Consider the following 19,404-nt stretch of genomic DNA (forward strand, 5'->3'; position numbering starts at 1 on the left):
CCGTATTTGCTCGATTATAAGACGACCCCCCAAAATCTGAATAATAATTTATGAAAAAAAGAAAAAGCCTGAATATAAGACGACCCTATAGGAAAAAAGTTTTACCAGTAAATGTTAATTCATGTAAACTATGTGAACAATTGTTTGTTAATAAAAGCTACGATTGAGAAAAATATTTTGTTTTTATTTCTTTTTTTTTCAACCTGCCCCCCCAGTTATGCACATCTGCCCCCAGGCTTGCCACTCTGCCCCAGAAATGCCTTATACCCCATATATGCCACTGTGCCCCATGATATGCCTTTTAACCCTCTAAATGCCACTGTGCCCCATGATATGCCTTTTGACCCCCTATGTGCCACTCTGCCCCATAATATGCCTTTTAACCCCCTAAATGCCAAAGTGGTATATAGGGGTATAAGGCATTTCTGGAGGCAGAGTGGCATATAGGGCAGTATAGGGCATTTCAGGAGGCAGAGTGGCGTATAGAGGGTTAAAAGGCAACTTCCGCTCTATGCGAATTGCGTAGAGCTCTACACGCTGCCCGGACTAAGCACCGGGGACTCAGAAGCACCGGTAAGTTGGGGGGGGGGCATAACACAGGAGGATCCAGGTCCCCTGCATCGCTGCAGGGAATCTGGATCTTAGTCTCATAGTCAGACCTATTTTAGGTCTGATTATAAGAGGACCCCGATTATAAGAGGGGTATTTGCTCTGGAAAAAACCTCGTCTTATAATCGAGCAAATACGGTATTCAGAAATTGGGCAGACTGGGTGGACCAAATGGTTCTTATTTGCCGATTTACATTCTTTGTTGAGCTACTAATTAATTACGACTATAATTAATTTTACTTTATAAACTCACAAGCACCATTCCTGCCAGGAGCTTTGTACAAAACTATCAAATGGTTACATAGCAAGCTTATAGGGTCCTCAACTCCTGTTGTATCTATATGTGCAAAAGTATATGTTCATGCATTTAATATGACATTTTACAGCACTGTGGATAATGTTAGCAAGAGGAGTAATAAATAAGTGTAATACAAAGGCTAAATATTTAAGCTGTCTAGAGTTTGACAGCTGCAGTTTAATGTTGATAAATTTAAAAATGGTTCTTCCTTGCTTTCAAATTCTGTTTCTATATTAACTGAAGTGACCTCATATGTTCTTGGTAGAAAATATACCCAAGCTATAAGAATATATTAAGGCACAGAAATCGTGTTTAACATTCTATGTATCAGAGAACAAAAATGTAACATATTCTACAAATTAAACAATTTATACTATTGTAATAAGAGGAGGCAAATACACAAAACAATAGACAGCAGTGTAATAATGCCAATAATTCTGTATGTTATGACAAGTCAAAAGTGTTAAAAGCTTTCACTGTAACGAACCCAACAAGTAAGATTTTCATGGGCACCCTCATTTGTCTGTACTTGCTGTTTAGTCTTAGCTTTAACGTACAGCATGGAATCGGAATGCACAAGCCCGCACACATATACAGCTGTGTTGAATCTCATCAGTGCAGGATTTGTCACTTATGACCCATCAAAATCATACATAATTGTTGGACTAGATGGCAATGTAGATGCACTTCACAAGAGTTTCTTGCTCTCAGGAGAAAAACCTGTGTCAGACATCACAGACTAAATATGAAAAAAAAATCAGGATGAAGTACATAAAGTAGTTATATTATTCAATAGGAAGTAAAACAAAAGAGATTGGCAGGAAGCTCTAGTTCACCAATACCTGGAGTGTGACCTATCAACTGATTATACCAAAGGGAGCTTCTATGGAAAAAAAACAGAATGGCATCCTAAGAACATTATGCAAGTTTAATATTTGGACATGTTTCAGTTTCTGGAAGGAATTTGCTGTTCTTCAGGGTGTTAGAATAGCTGGTATAATTCTCTTCTCTGGCAGTCTCATAAGTATTTGCAGAAATTTGGCATGTGAGAATTTTTGTATGCCCAAAACTCTCTGTGGTCAATCTGTCCTGCCTGCTCCCACCTCCCATTGTCCTCTTAGGTCAATGCGTCCATGAGGTCTCACATCAGTGACTTCCAGTAAAAAAACAAGGAGAGAAAATGATGACAGAGGCAGTTAAATATAACAAGGCACAGCAGTGGGGTATTACATTTCTAAAGGTATGATATTTGTCAGTTTATTGGGATTGGATGCTCAGTTGATCTTGGTAAGTTTAGGGTGGCAGTTTGTTAACCTGTATTATAGAAGAAGAAAAAAAAAACCATGGCTCTGCTGGAAAAATGTCCTCTAAAGCTACTCTGCAGCATAGTGCAATGCACCTAGGCATTTAGCTTTTTTGTAGCCAATTCCAGTTAGTCTTTTCATAAATGTGCACCTCAAAGCGGGTGCACAAATTGGTAGACAAGGCGCTGGGATACATCTGGCTTGCGGATGATCCCCTTTTTGTAGTACTGGCGGATAGAACGGCTCAATTTATCATAATTCATTGCTGGGCGGTTTTTTCTGATTCCCCAGAGGCGTGCAACCTGAGCAGAATCTTCAATCTTGAAAATGCCTAAAATACAAAAAGTACCTTTTAAGGAAATGTATGATCTAATGTGTAAGGAGACTTTGAAGAAATATTACTTATTTAACTACCTGTTGCAGAACTCCTAAAATATCTCCCTTTAGTGAATAGATCCCAGGGTGTTTGGCTAGGGGATTAACAATGAACCACTGTCTTGTTTGCCACAGGCAATAATTATTATTACCCTTTATTTATTAAGTGCCAACATTGTACGCAGAGCTGTACAAAATGGGTGGTTAACACATACATAACAAAAACTCATCCAGCCTCTTTTACTGGAGAGCAAGTTAGATTTGACATACAAATCCACACTACACCCTTGTGGTACTAATAATCGCCCAGATGAAAGCATAACCTTTTAAATTAAGAGTCAAATTATGTACATCACAAAACCATGTTTTGGCCATCACACAAATCACATACTGTTCCTTTATGACAAAAATTCCAGTCTCCCTGTCTTATTCAATAAACCACTTATAATAGTAAGCACACATTTTATCAGAACATAATTTTCTTCCATCCTGTTTCAGTACAGGCATAAACTCAATCTTTTTCTGAGCTTTTAGCATAACTTAATTTGTCTATTAAAAAGAACCTAGAACTTGTGTTTTTTTTATCAGTCAGTATACCGTAATTGCTCAATCTTAAAATTACCCTGATTATTAGATGATCCCCCCAAACTTCTCACACTTGTTAACTCTCTGTCACGCTCTAATTCACTCTCTCTCTCTCTAACACTCTCTCTCACGCTCTGTCAATGTCTCCCTACCCTCTCCGAGGAGCACTTCCGTGTCCCTGTGTCCTTTTTTGCAGCTCCGCATCTTCTGGCTTCCCCCTTCTCCATGGTAACAGCTCCGCGAAAGGGTGGAGTCCCGCACACACCACTCCCTGGATTGGAGGAACAGTGGACAGACTCCACCCTTTTTTGGAGTGCTCAAGAGGCCAGAATATTGTAGAGGGATTTGCAGAGAAAAAGAATGTCTGCAGCCTCTCCCCGTTTATACAATCGGAGAGGGAATGTGTCTGCATGACCTTGGTTAAAGGACAAGGTCATTTTTCCAGATGTCTTTCTCTGATAAAAGCCTAGTCTTATAATCGAACAAATACGGTAGTTGTTTTTAAGATCAACCAACAATTATCAATTAAACCAAATTTTGTCCATTAGAAGAGAAGGGAGCAAAAAAGAAAGATGAGTGACGTGAAAGAAGGACACACTCAAAAAGGAGAGGAACAAGAGAAAAGAAGGAATGAGAGGAGATTGAAGACAGACATGAAGGAAAAGGAAGCAAGGAGAAATCCAAAGAGAAGAGACAAGGAGGAGAGTGTGAGATAAGTGAAAACAACACAAAAGAAGAGAAAGACATAATAGAGAAAATCAATAGTAGAAACAGATGAGGCACACTTGCATACTCATGCAGCTTGTTTGTACAGTGCAACATGACATTACCTAACCCAGCTGAACTTCCCCTCTGCCTCTATTTGAAACCGCCAGCCAGGCGGTTTCTGGGAAATAAAAATGTAGGTCCAGAACTCTGGACCTACCTCTGTATTTGAAGATTGTCCTATTAAACTGGTACAGGTGGCAACCCAATATGGCATAGGTATAAATCTATCCTGAATCTAAGACCAAGGACTGATAAAGGTTTAGTCTTTACATCAGGGAAAATGGACAGACTAGATCTATAAAAGGTGTTTAATGGAACATACTATATTGTTTGCAACCCACTGAAATTTCCCAAGCTTTATTAGTAATTTTCCTTTAAAACCTTAACTTATTCTTCCCAAGACATATACTGGTTAAGTTACACAAATGTATTAAACAGTCCATCGCCAGGTCCAGCTGTTTGCACCTAAAAAACATCTCTCGCATTCGCCCATTCCTCACCCAGGAATCCACAAAAACTAATTCACTTATTATTTCCCATTTTGACTACTACAACACTCTTCTGGTTGGCATTCCAACCAGTTGTCTTGACTCTCTCCTCTGGAGTCTGTCCTAAGTGTTTCTGCTAGGCTTATCTTCCCTGCACGCATTTCCCCAGTCTGTGAAATCCTCCACTGGCTCCCTATTACCTTTAGCATTAAATTCAAAATCCTGGTACTAACATATAAGGCCCTCCATAACACTGCTCATCCATACATTTCTGCCCTCATAAACAAATACTCTCCAACTCAATCCTTAAGTTCTTCCCAGGCGCTAAGGCTCTCCTCCTCACTTATCACCTCTTCCTTTTCCCACCTACAAGATTTCACTCGGGCTGCCCCATATCTCTGGAATTTACTTCCACGGAACCTTCAGCATTCACCCTCCCTCCCAACATTCAAGAAACATCTCAAAACCCACTTCTTCGGAGAAGCATACCATCTTAGCTGCTAGAATTTACCTGTCAATGATAAAACCCCCACGCTACCTCTCACTCTCTTTGTGCCTTATTTTTGTTCTCATTCCCCATTCCCTCAAGATTGTAAGCTCACGAGCAGGGCCCTCTCCACCCTTTAATATATGTATTGTATTAAGCGCTGCGTGAATTGTTAGGGCTATATAAATAAAAGATAATAATAATAAAATGTTATACACCCCAAAAAAGATAGTATATCAGATTAAAACAGACTTTGCTTTTTGGGCCTGTCATTCTATTTAATGTTAGGGCTGGCAGGTTTCATACCATGATAAGACAGCCCTTAGACAGCCCTTAATATAACAATACTAATAACACTTTAGGATTCAGTCATTAAAGTGGAAAACAAACCTCACTGTGTCCATTGCTCACTGTCCAAGCAAAAGGGATCTGGCAAATGTGTAAACAAAGCCCTTGTTAGTCTAGACAGTCCAATGACTATATTGAAAAGTGGAAGCAAAAAATACACACAGAAAATTGTTTCTGGTGCAAACCTTTTTAAAATGGAATGAAGGAGGAGACCAATTTCCACCTTGTCATTTCTCCCCTAAGTGCTTTATTCAACCAGTTTATCATATTTTTTTTGTTTACTTGCAAGATTTTCTGACATTTTTGTTTTACATAGGACCATGGAATTTTCTTTGACAACAACTTCTTTATATGAAAATATACTTAGAAACTGTATGCATTATTAAAATGTAGGGAAATAAAAAAAAAATTAACATATTTAATGTACTTTTTAGTTAATAACTGTTTAGGGACATAAACAGAAAAAATAAATGAAACTGGCATCTAAAACCAAATTCTAGTCTAAAAAAAACATAGAAATGGCTAGGCATTTGTGCCTTCACCTTTTTCTTTGTTCAGCCATCGGATGGAACGTCCATAACTGTGTGGTTTCAACAACAGTTCTTTCAGGAACTGCCACAGGTGGATTGGCTGCCCTGAACTAGAGGAATCCACTTCAGTGTCTGCCCAACACTCTCTCACTCCATTGCCACCTAGCAAAAAGAACAGATGATGGGAACAGATAAATATTTTTCTCATGATAGATGTAACCAAGAGAGAGAAGGAGATGTGGGGGTCCATATTTGACCACCATTTCCAGGATACAATTAATTGAAATAAAATTGCATATCAACTTCTGCCCTTCAGGTTCAGGCCATCGGGTTCAGTTGCAACATAAATAAAAAACCTCACAATGTTTAAAGCACGTCAGAGTTATCAAATTAAATAAATGGGGAAGTGATCGGCTTTTTAAGGGCAAGCTATATTTAAAAAAAAGAGTAAGGGAAGATGAAACATCAATAAGTGCATATTTAAGAACCAACCTGTAAAGAGATAAACGTTATAGAATTGTAACAAAATTACCTGGAAGAAGCCGTTCGGCTTATTTTCATAATCGATTAGTTGGCCGATTATTTTTTCAATTAAACAATAAAACGGATTAAAAAAAAATGTAATTTTTTTCATTTATTTAACATAACTAGATGTTAAAAAACTTTGAGAAAAATGCATTTCTTTTTTTTATTTCCCAACCTGCCCCCCCAGTTATGCACATCTGAGCCCAGGCTTGCCACACTGCCTCTCAGATATGCCTTATACCCCCAGATATGCCACTCTGCCCTCCCCAGATATGCCTTATATCCCCTATATGCCCTATGCCCCCTGATATGCCACTCTGCCCCCTGATATGCCTTATACCCCCTGATATGCCACTCCACCCTCCCCAGATATTCCTTTTACCCCTATATACCATAGTGCCCTCTGCTATGCCTTATAATCCAAATATACAACTCTGTCCCCAAATATGCCTTATACCCCCTATATGACACTGTGCCCCCCTGATATGCCTTATATCCCCCTGATATGCCACTGTGCCCTCTGATATGTCTTATACCCCCCTGATATGCCACTCTGCCCTCCCCAGATATGCCTTATTCCCCAGATATACCCCTCTGCCCCAGATATGCCTTATACCCCCCTATATGCCATAGTGTCCCCTGATATGCCACTCTGACCCCCCTAATATGCCACTTTGCCCCCTAGATATGCCTTATATCCTCTATAAGCCTTATAGCTGCCTGATATGACACTGTGCACCCCTGATATGCCTTAAAACCCCCTATATGACACTCTTCCCCCCAAATATGCCTTATACCCCTATATGCCACTGTGCCCTTGATATGCCACTCTGCCCCACCCAGACTTACCCCCCGTGCTCCATACTCCTTGGTGTCTAGCAGGGGTAGCCGGTGAACGCCTGCGCCATGCGCATAGATAAACCTGTGCTGCTGGCCGACACTTTCACTAGAGCCGGTATGAATGAGCACTGGAAGGTCATGTGATGCCGGCGCTCCATCATAGAAGCCCTGGCGGGAGTGGAGGACAGTAGCGGAGGATGTCTGCGTGCGTCACACAGACGCACACCCGCTGTCAGAGAGGAGGATCTGGGTCCCCTGCAGCGCCTGGGGGGATCTGGATCTTAGTGTTATAACCTCTATTTGAGGCCGGATTATAATTAGTCCTCATGAGGTCGGATAATATTAGTTGAATCGATAATGAAATTCGTTGGCCACTGGAGGAGGAGATACACATACGATTAGACATCCTGTCTGTACTGCTGTGTTGGCAGTTACATAAAATAAGGACTTAATAGGTCCCACGGCATCCTCCACAGATGAACTCAGCCCACAATGATTTTAATTGTAAGTACTTTTTTGTTACAATTCTATAAAGTTTATCGTCTTAACTTGTGTCTCCACCCCCTTCGCTTTCTCCTGAGATCCAATTCATAACCCCTTCCTGAAGTGTTGATTTTTTACTGTTAAATCCGCTTCAAGGTTGTCTGTGCCTACAAAGGGGCCATTCTACCGGCTTTCTTTATAAATATATTTCATTTTATTTCAAAAAATTACTGTTATAAGTGTTTTATTTGTTTTATTTTTACCTCCTAACCTGAGAGTCTGAAAATTAGAAGAAAAATACATATATTGGGAAGTATCATATTTAATTTTCTTACTTTAGATGTGTACCACTCATTTTCTTTTTTAATTCACTTATATTTGGGCCAACTTGTGGAGTTTGACCTTTTGTTGACATCAGTCACTTCTATTAACGTGAGGGATACCTCACACCATTGTAAAAATTATTATTTAAGCTGTGCAATAAGTATTAATTGTAAAGGAAGTTAAGTGTACTAAACCTACCTACCCTATAAGGCATATTCTTCGCAAATTCTATTTGACCTAAGGTCTTGAATTTGGCCAAATAAAGACAAAATCAATACATTTTTGAATATTGCATAAATCCATAGGTGTGAGTGGAAGAGATAACATTAGGAATAAAAAATAGGATTAGGTTCATCTTGTTAAGATCCTTTTAGTGGAGAATTATAAGTGTTTAAGCAAGGTTCATTGTTGAGACAATAAAAGAGGATACATGAAGTATTTAAACAAGGATCATTGTTGAGAGATCTGGAATAAGATCTGGCTAAATTCCCTCAAGTGTCTCACTGCCCTCGAACCAGGTCATGTAACTTTATAGGACATCCTCTGACATGTCATGCCATCCTTGGCTATTTCTGGCAAAATTTATATTGTTGGCAAACCATCTATACCTGAGTTAAGTCCAAGAACCACCATAAGTTAGAGGGGTATAGATACCAGGAGTAGGAAGTAGTGGGAAGAGCCATATTAACACTGGTGGGGTAGAAAAAGGCTATAGAGACTGAGGTGGGGAGGGAGATTCACATTGAAGGGAGGAAGGGAACAAAACTCCTTACTCCCTTTCCCTTCTTCCATCCTAATACCTCAATACCTCCTCCCTATTGCCTAAGAGGGATTTCCTGGTGTTTAGTAGCTAATAGAACAGCATGTACCTGCGCAACATGAGAAGTTTAGTTTACAATAGCTAGAGTCGTAAAGATTAGCCACAACTACCCCAGTCTACAATTCCAAAGTTTTTCAGCCAGTAATTTCTGACTGTATATTATGAGCAGTAGTCAACAGCAAAAAGTTAGCATGTAGTGCAGGTAATCACAATTCCAGTCTATAACTACAATTCCCATTAAGTTCAGTTGCCAATATGGATGGCTAACTATTATTGTAGATGCATGCAACAAACGTTAGTGTTTGTACTGTAGACTTAGTGTAGAACACCCCCACCCCCCCAAGCCCGTTCTACAGTTACTTGCTACTATTCCAATAATCATCAACTAGCAATGTTGCTCTCAAAGTCATGGGAGTTGCATTCTAGAAAAGTTAATGATGCACAGCAAACAAGATATTACAAAAAAGGGTAGTTAGAGGGTAATAAGAAAGGGACATGATACCTTGGAACCAAAATAGGACAGTTTGTTGCAGTTGTGGCTAACATTTGGCACTTGGAAGTGATGTTATTTGTTCAGCCAACCAAATGGATGGCTGAGGATCATGAGATGTGCATTCCACTGCAGCACAAATCTATAAAGATAAAAAAGCCAAACATTGGCACTCCAGTTCAGTACTCACTTTCCGGTGATGCTTAACATACCAGACTGGTATTAAATCAACAAAGTTGCCTGCAGTCCCCTAACTGAAAAAGTAGGGGAACACCAAACAGGAATTACCCAGAAAGCTAACTGGAAAGAAGAAAAACGAACTGCTAAAACGTCATTTTATTTGCAAAAAATTTAAAAATGAATAGAAAGAAACGGTGGGTAAATCTAGATATCCCAGGCTAGGGCAGTTTATAATAGTGAGAAGGTTCATCTGCCCTGTTTTAATCCAAACAAAACTAAATATCAGTGTCTTGACCTAGAATATTCTTTGGTAAAGTCGCTAGCTGCAGGATATGACACCGCTAATAATTTCCGCATTTAAAGTGAGATCAATTACTTTGCTCACTACATACTAGACCTAGAACTCATATTATCTCCTGCAGTTAAGAGATTCTAGAAGCTTAGCTCTATATACGCGCTAAGAGCCCTACCTGCAGAACGGATAAAAATAATTAAATTAGATAAGAAACAAAATACCCGTGGAGTGTTAATTAACCCTAGCTGCAATAAATGTTTGAAATAAACCAACTTTTTATTTTAATTGTCCCTGCCCAGAGTGAAGGAAAGGAAACCAGCTAGATGGAGAACAGCTGGGGGTGTATAGAATTAAATAAAAACTCTTTTGCTGCACTTCCTGGGTGTATTTTTCAGCTCTCTATGTCTAGTTAACCGACTTTAAACTGTCTGCCGTTTCTCCCTCCCCTGCTGTTGCTCCAGGGAGCCTTTTGCATGGGGGGCAGGTGCCCCCTCTTGCCCCTTCGGAAGCCCATAAGTGTATCCAAGCTTAAGAAACACCAAAGATACAGTATTCTAAATTTGGACCATGTCCCTCTGCTTAAAATGGATAGTCTAACAATTACAGCTTGCATGCCTTGGGCTTTTCCTCCCCATATCCTTGTTCAATGGTGACTCCTTTTTTCCATGTACAGTGTACACAAATTATTCACCGGTGGTTTCTTCATAAAAGTTAGGCCATTCTTTTTTTTTTTTTAAATAGTATAGTATAATCCAACATTTATTGTGAAAAATATAAACAATACAGAAAAATTGGGGGTTTCCAATGTAATTTTTTTTGGGGGGGGTGGGTTACCTTCACAATGCTGGATTTGTAATATTAACCCCTTTGTGACCAATAACGTACCAGGAAAAGATGTCCCTAGAAGATAAACGACGTACCTAGTATATCATGGGTTAACAATGCTCCCACATTTGCTGTAACCTAGCTACAGCAGAGCAGTCTGTCTACACCAGATTCCCTGCCCTTCCGTACATGTGATCGTTTCTATAGCCAATCACATTCAACAATACAGTAAAATCACAAAGACAGTAATCTCTTTCTCACTTTGATCCTGAGCTGGAGAGAGACAGAACAGAAAAAGTGATTCCCTAGGTTCCAAGACTCGCATATATATATATATACATAATGTACTTTTTAATGTATTAAATTTAATTTAAGTTTAGGGTTGGGTAGGGGTTAAAAAAAATCAGTTGCGAGGCATAATGAATATAAGTGCGTCACTGCATGTTCTATAGGACATATCAATATATACTCATGGTCACCTATACTAGTGAATCTGATTGGTCAAAGTCTCTAGGCACACCCCCTGTTATAGCTGTAATTGTTACTGGGTTTAGCATAGATGTTTTATATGAGAAATAGCCAAATATAAAAATCCTCAACTGAACCATTTTTTCCTAACCATGTTCATTTCGTGCTGTTTACACACAAGGATTAAAACTGGCAGAAAAGGCCTAGAGTCACTTGCTGGCCCCCCGGGTCAACAGAAAAATGACAAAAAATTATAATCTAGACTAGAATCTAGATCTAGAAATGTTTTGGATTATAATTTCCTTCTGATTTCAGAGCCAGGTGACTAAAACATGATACTCTTTGGTGCAAAAAATGGGAAATAATTAGAAGAATACATTGAGACAAACTGAACACATTGACCCATGGCTCTTCACATGTGCATCAGATGATGACCAAAGTACAAATACATTAGTAGCTCTGTGTATATATATATATATATATATAAGCCTTTTCACATGGGAATTTTGAGTCACATTGGTCTTAAAGAGAAGTGCTCTATGATTCGAATTATTCTGGATAGTGCAGTGGAGAACAGAGACTGCGGTATAATTTTCTGTGCAGTGAAGAGGGGCTACCGCATAATATTATGTGCAATACGGCTGCTGGATGGTGTTATGTGCTAAAGGGAGGAGACTGTGTTGGATGGTGTTATGTGCTAAAGGGAGGAGACTGCTTCACACTGTCGTGTAAAGCGTGGGAGAGGCTGCCACATAGTCTTGTGTTCAAGAATTACCTTTTTATTTTTCAGTGGCAATTCTGGTAGTGAAAGTGGTGATACTAATGGAAAGTTCCTGCTCTTTACTCCACTTAAACCACTTTACCGCAGAATTTCTGTTTACCCTTCTTTTTTCCCACCTTGTGACTTTACATTGTACAATGCCAAAGTGTTTGTGAACACTGCATTATACTATATTATGTAAGATTACTGTTTTCTACGATAGCCTACAAATGAGTTGGGGTTCAGGCCAGGACAAAACCACAGCCTAACTGTGAAGAATAAAAACCACTCTTTTTCTTACCACAATATCTTAGGTCACCTTGTCCTGTCTTCTCTTTCATCCAGGCAGCTGCAAAGAGAAAAAAATATATTTACATCCTAATGCTGGATGCTGATATATCTCTGGGGCTTATTTCATAGGTGGTGTTTCTACGCTATGTTATATTAATTAGGTTATTTGGTTGGGTCCAGGGGTCGGCAAGGTGTCCATAAATGGACACAGGTGTCTGTCACCCGGCCAGTTAATTCTAGAGGTAGATGGAACTGCTGCTGGAGGAGAGAATCGGTTGCAGAGACCAGCGCAAAAAGACTGTTCCTATAGACCTCAGTTACAGTTGCTCCCTCACACTGTAAACCATCTACTGATGCTGAGTGCAGGGATATGATTTCATCCCAATATTGATCTCTGAAGCTGTGCATACCACTAGAGGGAGCACAGAAACAGACTTCACACCAGAGGATGGGTTGTAATAAAAAGAAAGGTAAGAGACAGTAGGACATGGGAGAAAAGGGGATAGATAGGAAAGAGATAATGAGATTAGCAAGAGAAAGGAAAAAGGGAAGGGATGGGGAGAAATGGAAGAAATATGAAGAAATAAGAGATAATGAGAAAGGTAAGGCGATGAGGAGAAAAGGAAGAGATATTACTATTTCTGTTTTGGGCCTAATGGAATATATTCCAACACATTATTAACCTAGCATTGTTTTAAATTAAAACATGATAGTGTCCTTAACTGTGTTTAGTAACCGCGGCCAGTGATGTACCAGATACACCATGCCCAAGTGGGCTCATCGGTTCTCCCCCCATGTCGCCACGATTGTGGTCATCGTGGGGGCACTGCTGCTGTTGTCTGCCCAGCACAGCTGCCCCGAGCCTTTGATTACTCCCATGGGATCGATTCTGCAGGCTCAACATGCAATTGCATTTTCAGTTACAACAGGCAGCTTCAGTGAAGGAGGTGGTGTGTTATCTGCCATAACATTCCCCTGCCGCCTGATCGCTCCATGAGAACAACAGTGCAGACCAGCAACAGCAAAAAAGAGCCCCCACAAGCCCTTTAATTGCTCCTACAGGCAACCGCAGGTCAGGTCAAGGTTTTTCTGTCTCCATAGGAGTGTGGAGACCAGTTCCAACCCTCCCCTGCTACCCAATTGCTCCTTTAAGAGCAGTCATGCAATGTTAACCCCTTCAATGCTGTGGGGACTAAATATCAGTCAATGCTGTGCTGCTCTTTCAGCACTGAAAGAGATAAAAAATAATTAAAGAATTTACATTTTAATATAATAAAAAATAACAGCACCCTGAAAGTCAAGGATGCTTCCAGGTCATTTGTTGTGAGTTAAGTATCTGTAGCAATTCAACTGCTGCAGAACCAAGCAAAAATGGGATGATGATGATCAGGCCTATTGGCCAGGAGGCCAATAGGCGTGATCTGATCCTTATGGCAGCCCCTGGATTACCCTGCTCTAGAAAGAGAGGTAATAATGAACCCCCCCCACAAATGTATAAAAAAATACATAATTATTACTTGATCACATTTTAAGTCACAGAATGATTTGTCTCCCTGATCAATGTCAGTGGCCTAAACTTGTCACTTACAAGTGATCTGATACAAGTGATAACTGAAATGAGCATGCTTTAGGTATGACTCCGCAATGTCTGAGAAACATTACTTATCCATGCATGTGGGGTATTGCTGTACTCGGGGTGGGGGAGGTTACTGAACACAAATCAAGACCTATTTTGTTCTTTCACATATCCACTAAGAAAAATGTTTTCTTGTTTTATTAGACTAACTTTGGAAGGCACTGGTGTGGAATCAGGCGCATAGGACAAGCCAATATGCCCCTAACTAGAATCCCTGAGCCGTCTAGTTTTTGGAAATATATAGTTTTAGGGGGTTAAAATAGAATATTGAACCGTGTCTCAAATGAGACCTGTACCCAACAAACGGATTGTTTGAAAACTGTAATGTTCCTAATTTTGAACCTGCAGTGGCAAACAGACATGCCCTACCTGTACATGCGGTACTCCTGTACTCGGGGGGGGTTCTGAATACAAATCACAAGTTGTGTTAGTAATTTCATGTAGCTAGGGGAAAATTACCGAAATACTGTGTTTGGATAGAATCTGTTCGTTGAAAGTGAAATTTTACTCAAATGAACAGACTGGCATTAAAATGATTAAATCAAAAATATTAAAATGCCCCTTGTAAAATACCGTATTGGCTCGAATATAGGCCGCACTTTTCCCCCCCACTTAAAGTGGGGGTGCTGCCTATATTCGGGCAGGCAGCGGGGTTAGGATACAGATCCCCCGCAGCGGTGCAGGGGACCTGCATCCTACTCTCCGATACGCTCAGACAGCCTCCCCTGCCAGCACTTTCCACGGGGGGGGGGTGCCGGCACGGGAGGTTGTCTAAGCGCATCGTGCGGACGGTCACCGGCGGAGGTTGTTTACCCGCATCGCCGCAGCCGGTGACCGTCCGCACGATGCGTTTTACCTCTGCCCCCAAGACTTACCAGAGCAGACTCCCGGGTGTCTTGCGGGGCCGGCGGGGGACATCTACGCAATACGCGTATACAATTTCCGGTGCCGGCACATCCGCTGAGTGCCGGCACCGGAAGTTGTATATGCGTATTGCGTAGATGTCCCCCGCCGGCCCGCAAGACACCCGGGAGTCTGCTCTGGTAAGTCAGGGGGGGGCAGAGTGGCAGCATATCTCGGGGGGGGGAGGAGGACAGTGGCAGCATATCTCGGGGGGGGGAGACAGAGTGGCAGCATGTTTTTTTGGTGCTTTTTTAAAGAAAAAAACTTTTTCTTTAAAAAAGCACCAAACTTTTAGGGTGCGGCCTATATACGGGGGCGGCCTATATCCGAGCCAATACGGTACTTGGAATGTCAACTTTGAAAAATATATATATATACTTTTGTTTAGTAGTTGGTTTTTTTTCCGGTCGCTATTGGGCCCCAACTCCCAGCATACCACATTTTTTAAAAATCTTGTTTAGAAACAGCAATGCACGTCATTCATAATTTAACCCTGTAAGTGCCAAAATAAATGAAAATACCAGGTATATCTGGTGTTTCCAAAAACAGGGCAAATACCTAAATACACTTTTGGAGGTTTTTTTTCTATTTGCAGTTTTGCACTAGTTTATATATATTTTTTAGGTGAAACTGTTTCCTTTTTCTACTAATTTTTCCCCACATTTTAGATATTTTTCATACTAAATGATGGTGTAACGATGGTTGTGCTGAAAAACCCCACAATATATAATGTGTGTGTGGTGCACTAAATGGGTTAGTGGGCAATCAGAGTTAACTAAAGTCGTGGCAAAAGCACAAAAACTGCTCTGGTCATTTAGTGGAAAAAAAAAAAAACTGGTCCTAAAGGGGTTAAAAATGTCTGCCATGAAGTATATCCATGCGTATCTCTGGTTAGGACTACGGCAGTCACTGCTCCCAATATTTGCTGCGGTATTTTTATTACCTGATTTCCAGATATCCAAGTGGGCATACAAAACATCCCCACATAATGGTGATCGGTCTCTAAAGCTGTCTTCACTTAGAACGCACAGGTCCCTTCCAGTCAGTTCCTGGAAGCTCCGTCCCACCTGTGGGAGGCGATACTGATGTTCGGTCCAAAGAATCCATTTCTGAACATTATTTATGGTCCACTCCATGGGATCTAAAAAGTATGACATATATTTGAGAATGATAGTATGTTGGTTTTCTGATAAAAAAAGATGCATGTTACTGTGTAAGGTAAATTTCAACCTAAGCACTCACACCAGTCCTAGTTAAAAAAAAAAAAAGGATAGGAGTTCCCCTTCACATTGTGCCTGACAGTTTTACAGGTCTGGAGAATATATTAATGTAATACAAATTCATAATGAATAACAACTTTCCCATTATGAAGTTCAGTTCTGCTGTTTGCATAACCTTTTATAATGTATGTGTGTATATATATATCATTTATATTAAAATGTAAGTCAACATGGAAGAATAAAAGTTATTTACTGTCATATTCACATGCATACTAAATGTATACAAATGGACAGTGTTTACATTTACATTGTAAACATACACTTTAAAAAAAATTGCTTTTAAAAGCCTGCCCTACCAAACCCGCTTCCCTACTTCACTACTTTGAATATTCTGTGTCTAGAGGGGGTTGCTATGAATAAGTCTGTTTATACCCGAGGGTCCAGCTTGCAGGTGTCTATGTCTTGTTTATGCTGATTCAAGTATCTATACATTGATCATTAATAAGATAACATTTATAAATATTATAAAAGATTATATTATGCTTAAAAAACTATGCTCTATGTATAACCTGGTTATAGTAATATGGTTAATACCTAAAACTGTGTATGAAATTCTATTTAAAGATTAATATTTAGGAACTTCAGGCTTAATATGCATTTCAATGGGACTTTGGAGACTTCAGTCCTCATATTCATTTAAATTTGCTCTGGACTCTGCAAATGCAGAATACCCCAATGCATTTGCCTCTTTCCTCCTGCTTCAGCTTCTCAGCTTGCAGGAGATGTGTTCATCCAAAAACATCTCCTGCTGCCTGTACCCATGCTGATAGCTCCATGGAACGGGGGAATTCCCAATGAGTCCAAAGTGCAGCAGAGTGAAAACTAGACCATAGAGGGGGCTCTGGAACTGCAGCTTTTCATGAAGTGCTTTATTATATTTTTGTCACCAGGTTGAAGAATGTATATTAAAAGTAGCTACGAAGTACTATTATATGCACAGGGGTGAGCATCCCCTCTAACCCTGTAACACACACATACATACTAACATGGAAACTCATACCCACACACTGTAACACCACAAAGTAACACCCACACATACACACCATACACTAAAACACCTACTAACACCATATACTAATGTACCAATGCCATACGCTCACACACATGCTAACACCATACATTCACTCACATAATCACTCTAGCACCATACACTTACACACTCATTCCAACACCATACTCAAATGCAAATTAATTTTGCTTTGTCATGACTACCAAGACAGGTGCTTATTTAAAACCCTCTACTTGTCTGGTTCAGATGGACACCTCCTGTTGTGGATGACTACTGCCATCTTAGCCCTGCTCTTTATTGCCATTTACCTACAAGCTTCAATGGGTAGGTAGATTGGGGCTGGTAGACAACTGGAGGGCAGGAGTCTTTGACAAGGTTTGGCAGATGGCAGGGGTCTGACACAAGTCTGGCATACTGTGAAAGTCTGACATGGGGTCTGGCGGGGTCTGGCATACTGTGGGAGTCTGGCATGGGGTCTGGCAGACATTAGGAGTCTGAGACAAAATCCAGTCAAGCAAGCCAACGTCATACACAGAAGGGACTAGAGCATAGTACAGAAGTATAAGGCAAGTCCAGGCCAAGATAAAAAAAACACAACAGAATACTGAAATTAGGTACTGAAGAGCAAAACAGAGTCAAGGTCCTAGCTGAATCAATATTCAAAATCAAACAGGTTGAAAAGAGGTAGCAAAGATGCAGTGAAATTCAGGATCAATTTTCTAGCAACGGATGCTAGGATGAATCCGGTTATAAAAAGGCCACTGGTTACTAGATTGGCCATGGGTGTTTTAGGATCCTGACACAGAAGACATGGTCATGAGAAGGCAGAGTGGCCCAAAACCTCCTGGTTGCAACATAAGTTTATATGGGCACCCAATTACTGCTCCCTCTGCCTTAATGAATATCTGGACATGCATTCTTTGTTGGTAAAACTGACTGTGACCCTAAACTGTCTCTTAAACACATACCACTTAGGTGCACCCTAAATCACCCTAAATCACATTGTTCTACAGAAATAAAAGTCACAATTATTTGTATAGAAAAAGCTAAAAATGCATAAAATACAATAGTCCTCTTCTGAATACTTTAGTATTTACATAAACAGATTAATAGGTCACAACATGCCTCTATCCACATTCCCTAAAATAGTCCCTTGGCTATTCAAAATATTGTAAGATATGTAAACCTCCTTGTGAATCACAAAAAAATTGAGAAAATGACTCAGCGTTCATGCGTTCTAAACCTCTTTTGAGGATGACATGAATTTCTAGATTGTAAACTCAAGTGAACTTACTACTTTTTATGTCCTGTCTACTCATTGTACAGGACTATAGAAAACAATAAATAATAATAATACTAATATGTAAATGGGCATAATCATTCCCAAATAGTAGATCCCTGTTTATTAGTCTAAATAAAAAAAGTTGCATAGGCCATAACGTGATGTACAGAGAAAATAATAACATTTCATAATTGTGTCAACTAAACAGTGGACGCATATTGCACAGGTATAAAGAAAAACATAACCTGCATTTAGTTTTCCGATACCGCAAAACTAGTTTAGTTGAAGTCTGGTGAGTATGTGACTTTACCTTTTTCAATATCATATTCCCATTTACAACCCCTTTGAACATGTTGTCCAGTATAATCATGCTGAATAGTTGTCTTTTAATAATTAAGATATTATGTATTTATATACTAATGAGAAACATGGCTTACCTGCAGATATGTTGAGGAGTTTACATGCAGTCTCAATATCTTTTAGCACCTCCCCAACTACCATGGTCTGCATTTGCTCCAGGGAATGATCTTCAAGATGTAAGGAGGTCTGGTACTCTAATTCATGATGTAGTCCCTGGCTGTCTATAACAGGACATTGCTCAGGCTCCTTCTGCCCTTCCACTCTGTGTCCACTTGGTATTAACCCTTTGGTCACCCAGTTGCCTCCTTCATTTCCATACAACATGTCACAGAATGGCAAGTAATAGCCAGGTACTCCCTCTTCTGGAGGTTTGTCCAGGCTGGTGAGAGTAGAATCCTGTAGGTCTAGGCAGTTTTGAGTACTGCTTGGAAGGTTTGCACCACTGCTCCCCATTCCTTCAGAATGCAGGGAATTCAAATCTGGACGATAAGCATGAATATTTGACTTTATTTCTTAGGTAAGGTAAAACAGTGCCTCTGCTCCAAAAAGCAGGAGCTTATTGAAATCCCAAGTATACTGTGAGTGTCACAAAGTTCTGTGACATGAGCACTTTTAAAGTGTATACAAACTAACATATACATAATACTAATAATACATAAAACATATACTTTCATGCCCTAACCCTAAGTGACCATTTGCTCATATAGTTTTGTTTTCCAATGTTCTACATAAACTAGTACTTAACTTGAGTTGTACATTCTATCTAAATGTATTGTTATTCAGTATATTGTATTAGGTCCAAAACCTAAGATGTTTTGTGTTGCATTTTTTACCAAAATAT

The 19,404-nt window shown here is 39.9% G+C and overlaps 1 protein-coding gene across 1 annotated transcript; it reads right to left on the reverse strand.

The window, feature by feature from the left end:
* Nucleotides 1–2,363: 2,363 nt before the first annotated feature.
* LOC149275462 (SAM pointed domain-containing Ets transcription factor-like) lies at nucleotides 2,364–19,016 on the reverse strand. Its single transcript, XM_089504712.1, has 5 exons — nucleotides 18,641–19,016; nucleotides 15,576–15,773; nucleotides 12,104–12,151; nucleotides 5,805–5,954; nucleotides 2,364–2,542 (listed from the first exon to the last, which is right to left on the reverse strand). Exons 1-5 carry the CDS (start codon nucleotides 19,014–19,016, stop codon nucleotides 2,364–2,366), a joined length of 951 nt encoding a protein of 316 aa, XP_089360838.1.
* Nucleotides 19,017–19,404: the final 388 nt, after the last annotated feature.

The sequence above is a fragment of the Sceloporus occidentalis genome, unplaced genomic scaffold (genome assembly GCF_023333645.1).
Source record: "Sceloporus occidentalis isolate IW3139 unplaced genomic scaffold, rSceOcc1.0.p SCAF_286, whole genome shotgun sequence".
NCBI lineage: Eukaryota > Metazoa > Chordata > Lepidosauria > Squamata > Phrynosomatidae > Sceloporus > Sceloporus occidentalis.

What these genes read in the sequence shown, in the direction of transcription:
- LOC149275462 (XM_089504712.1), bottom strand. Translation starts at nt 19,016, where the DNA reads ATGGGGAGCAGTGGTGCAAACCTTCCAAGCAGTACTCAAAACTGCCTA. An exon ending in ACTCCTCAACATATCTGCAG is followed by an intron (nt 15,774 to 18,640) that starts GTAAGCCATGTT and finishes CATACTTTTTAG; the next exon opens with ATCCCATGGAGTGGACCATA. An exon ending in ATGGCTGAACAAAGAAAAAG is followed by an intron (nt 2,543 to 5,804) that starts GTGAAGGCACAA and finishes TTTGTATTTTAG; the next exon opens with GCATTTTCAAGATTGAAGAT.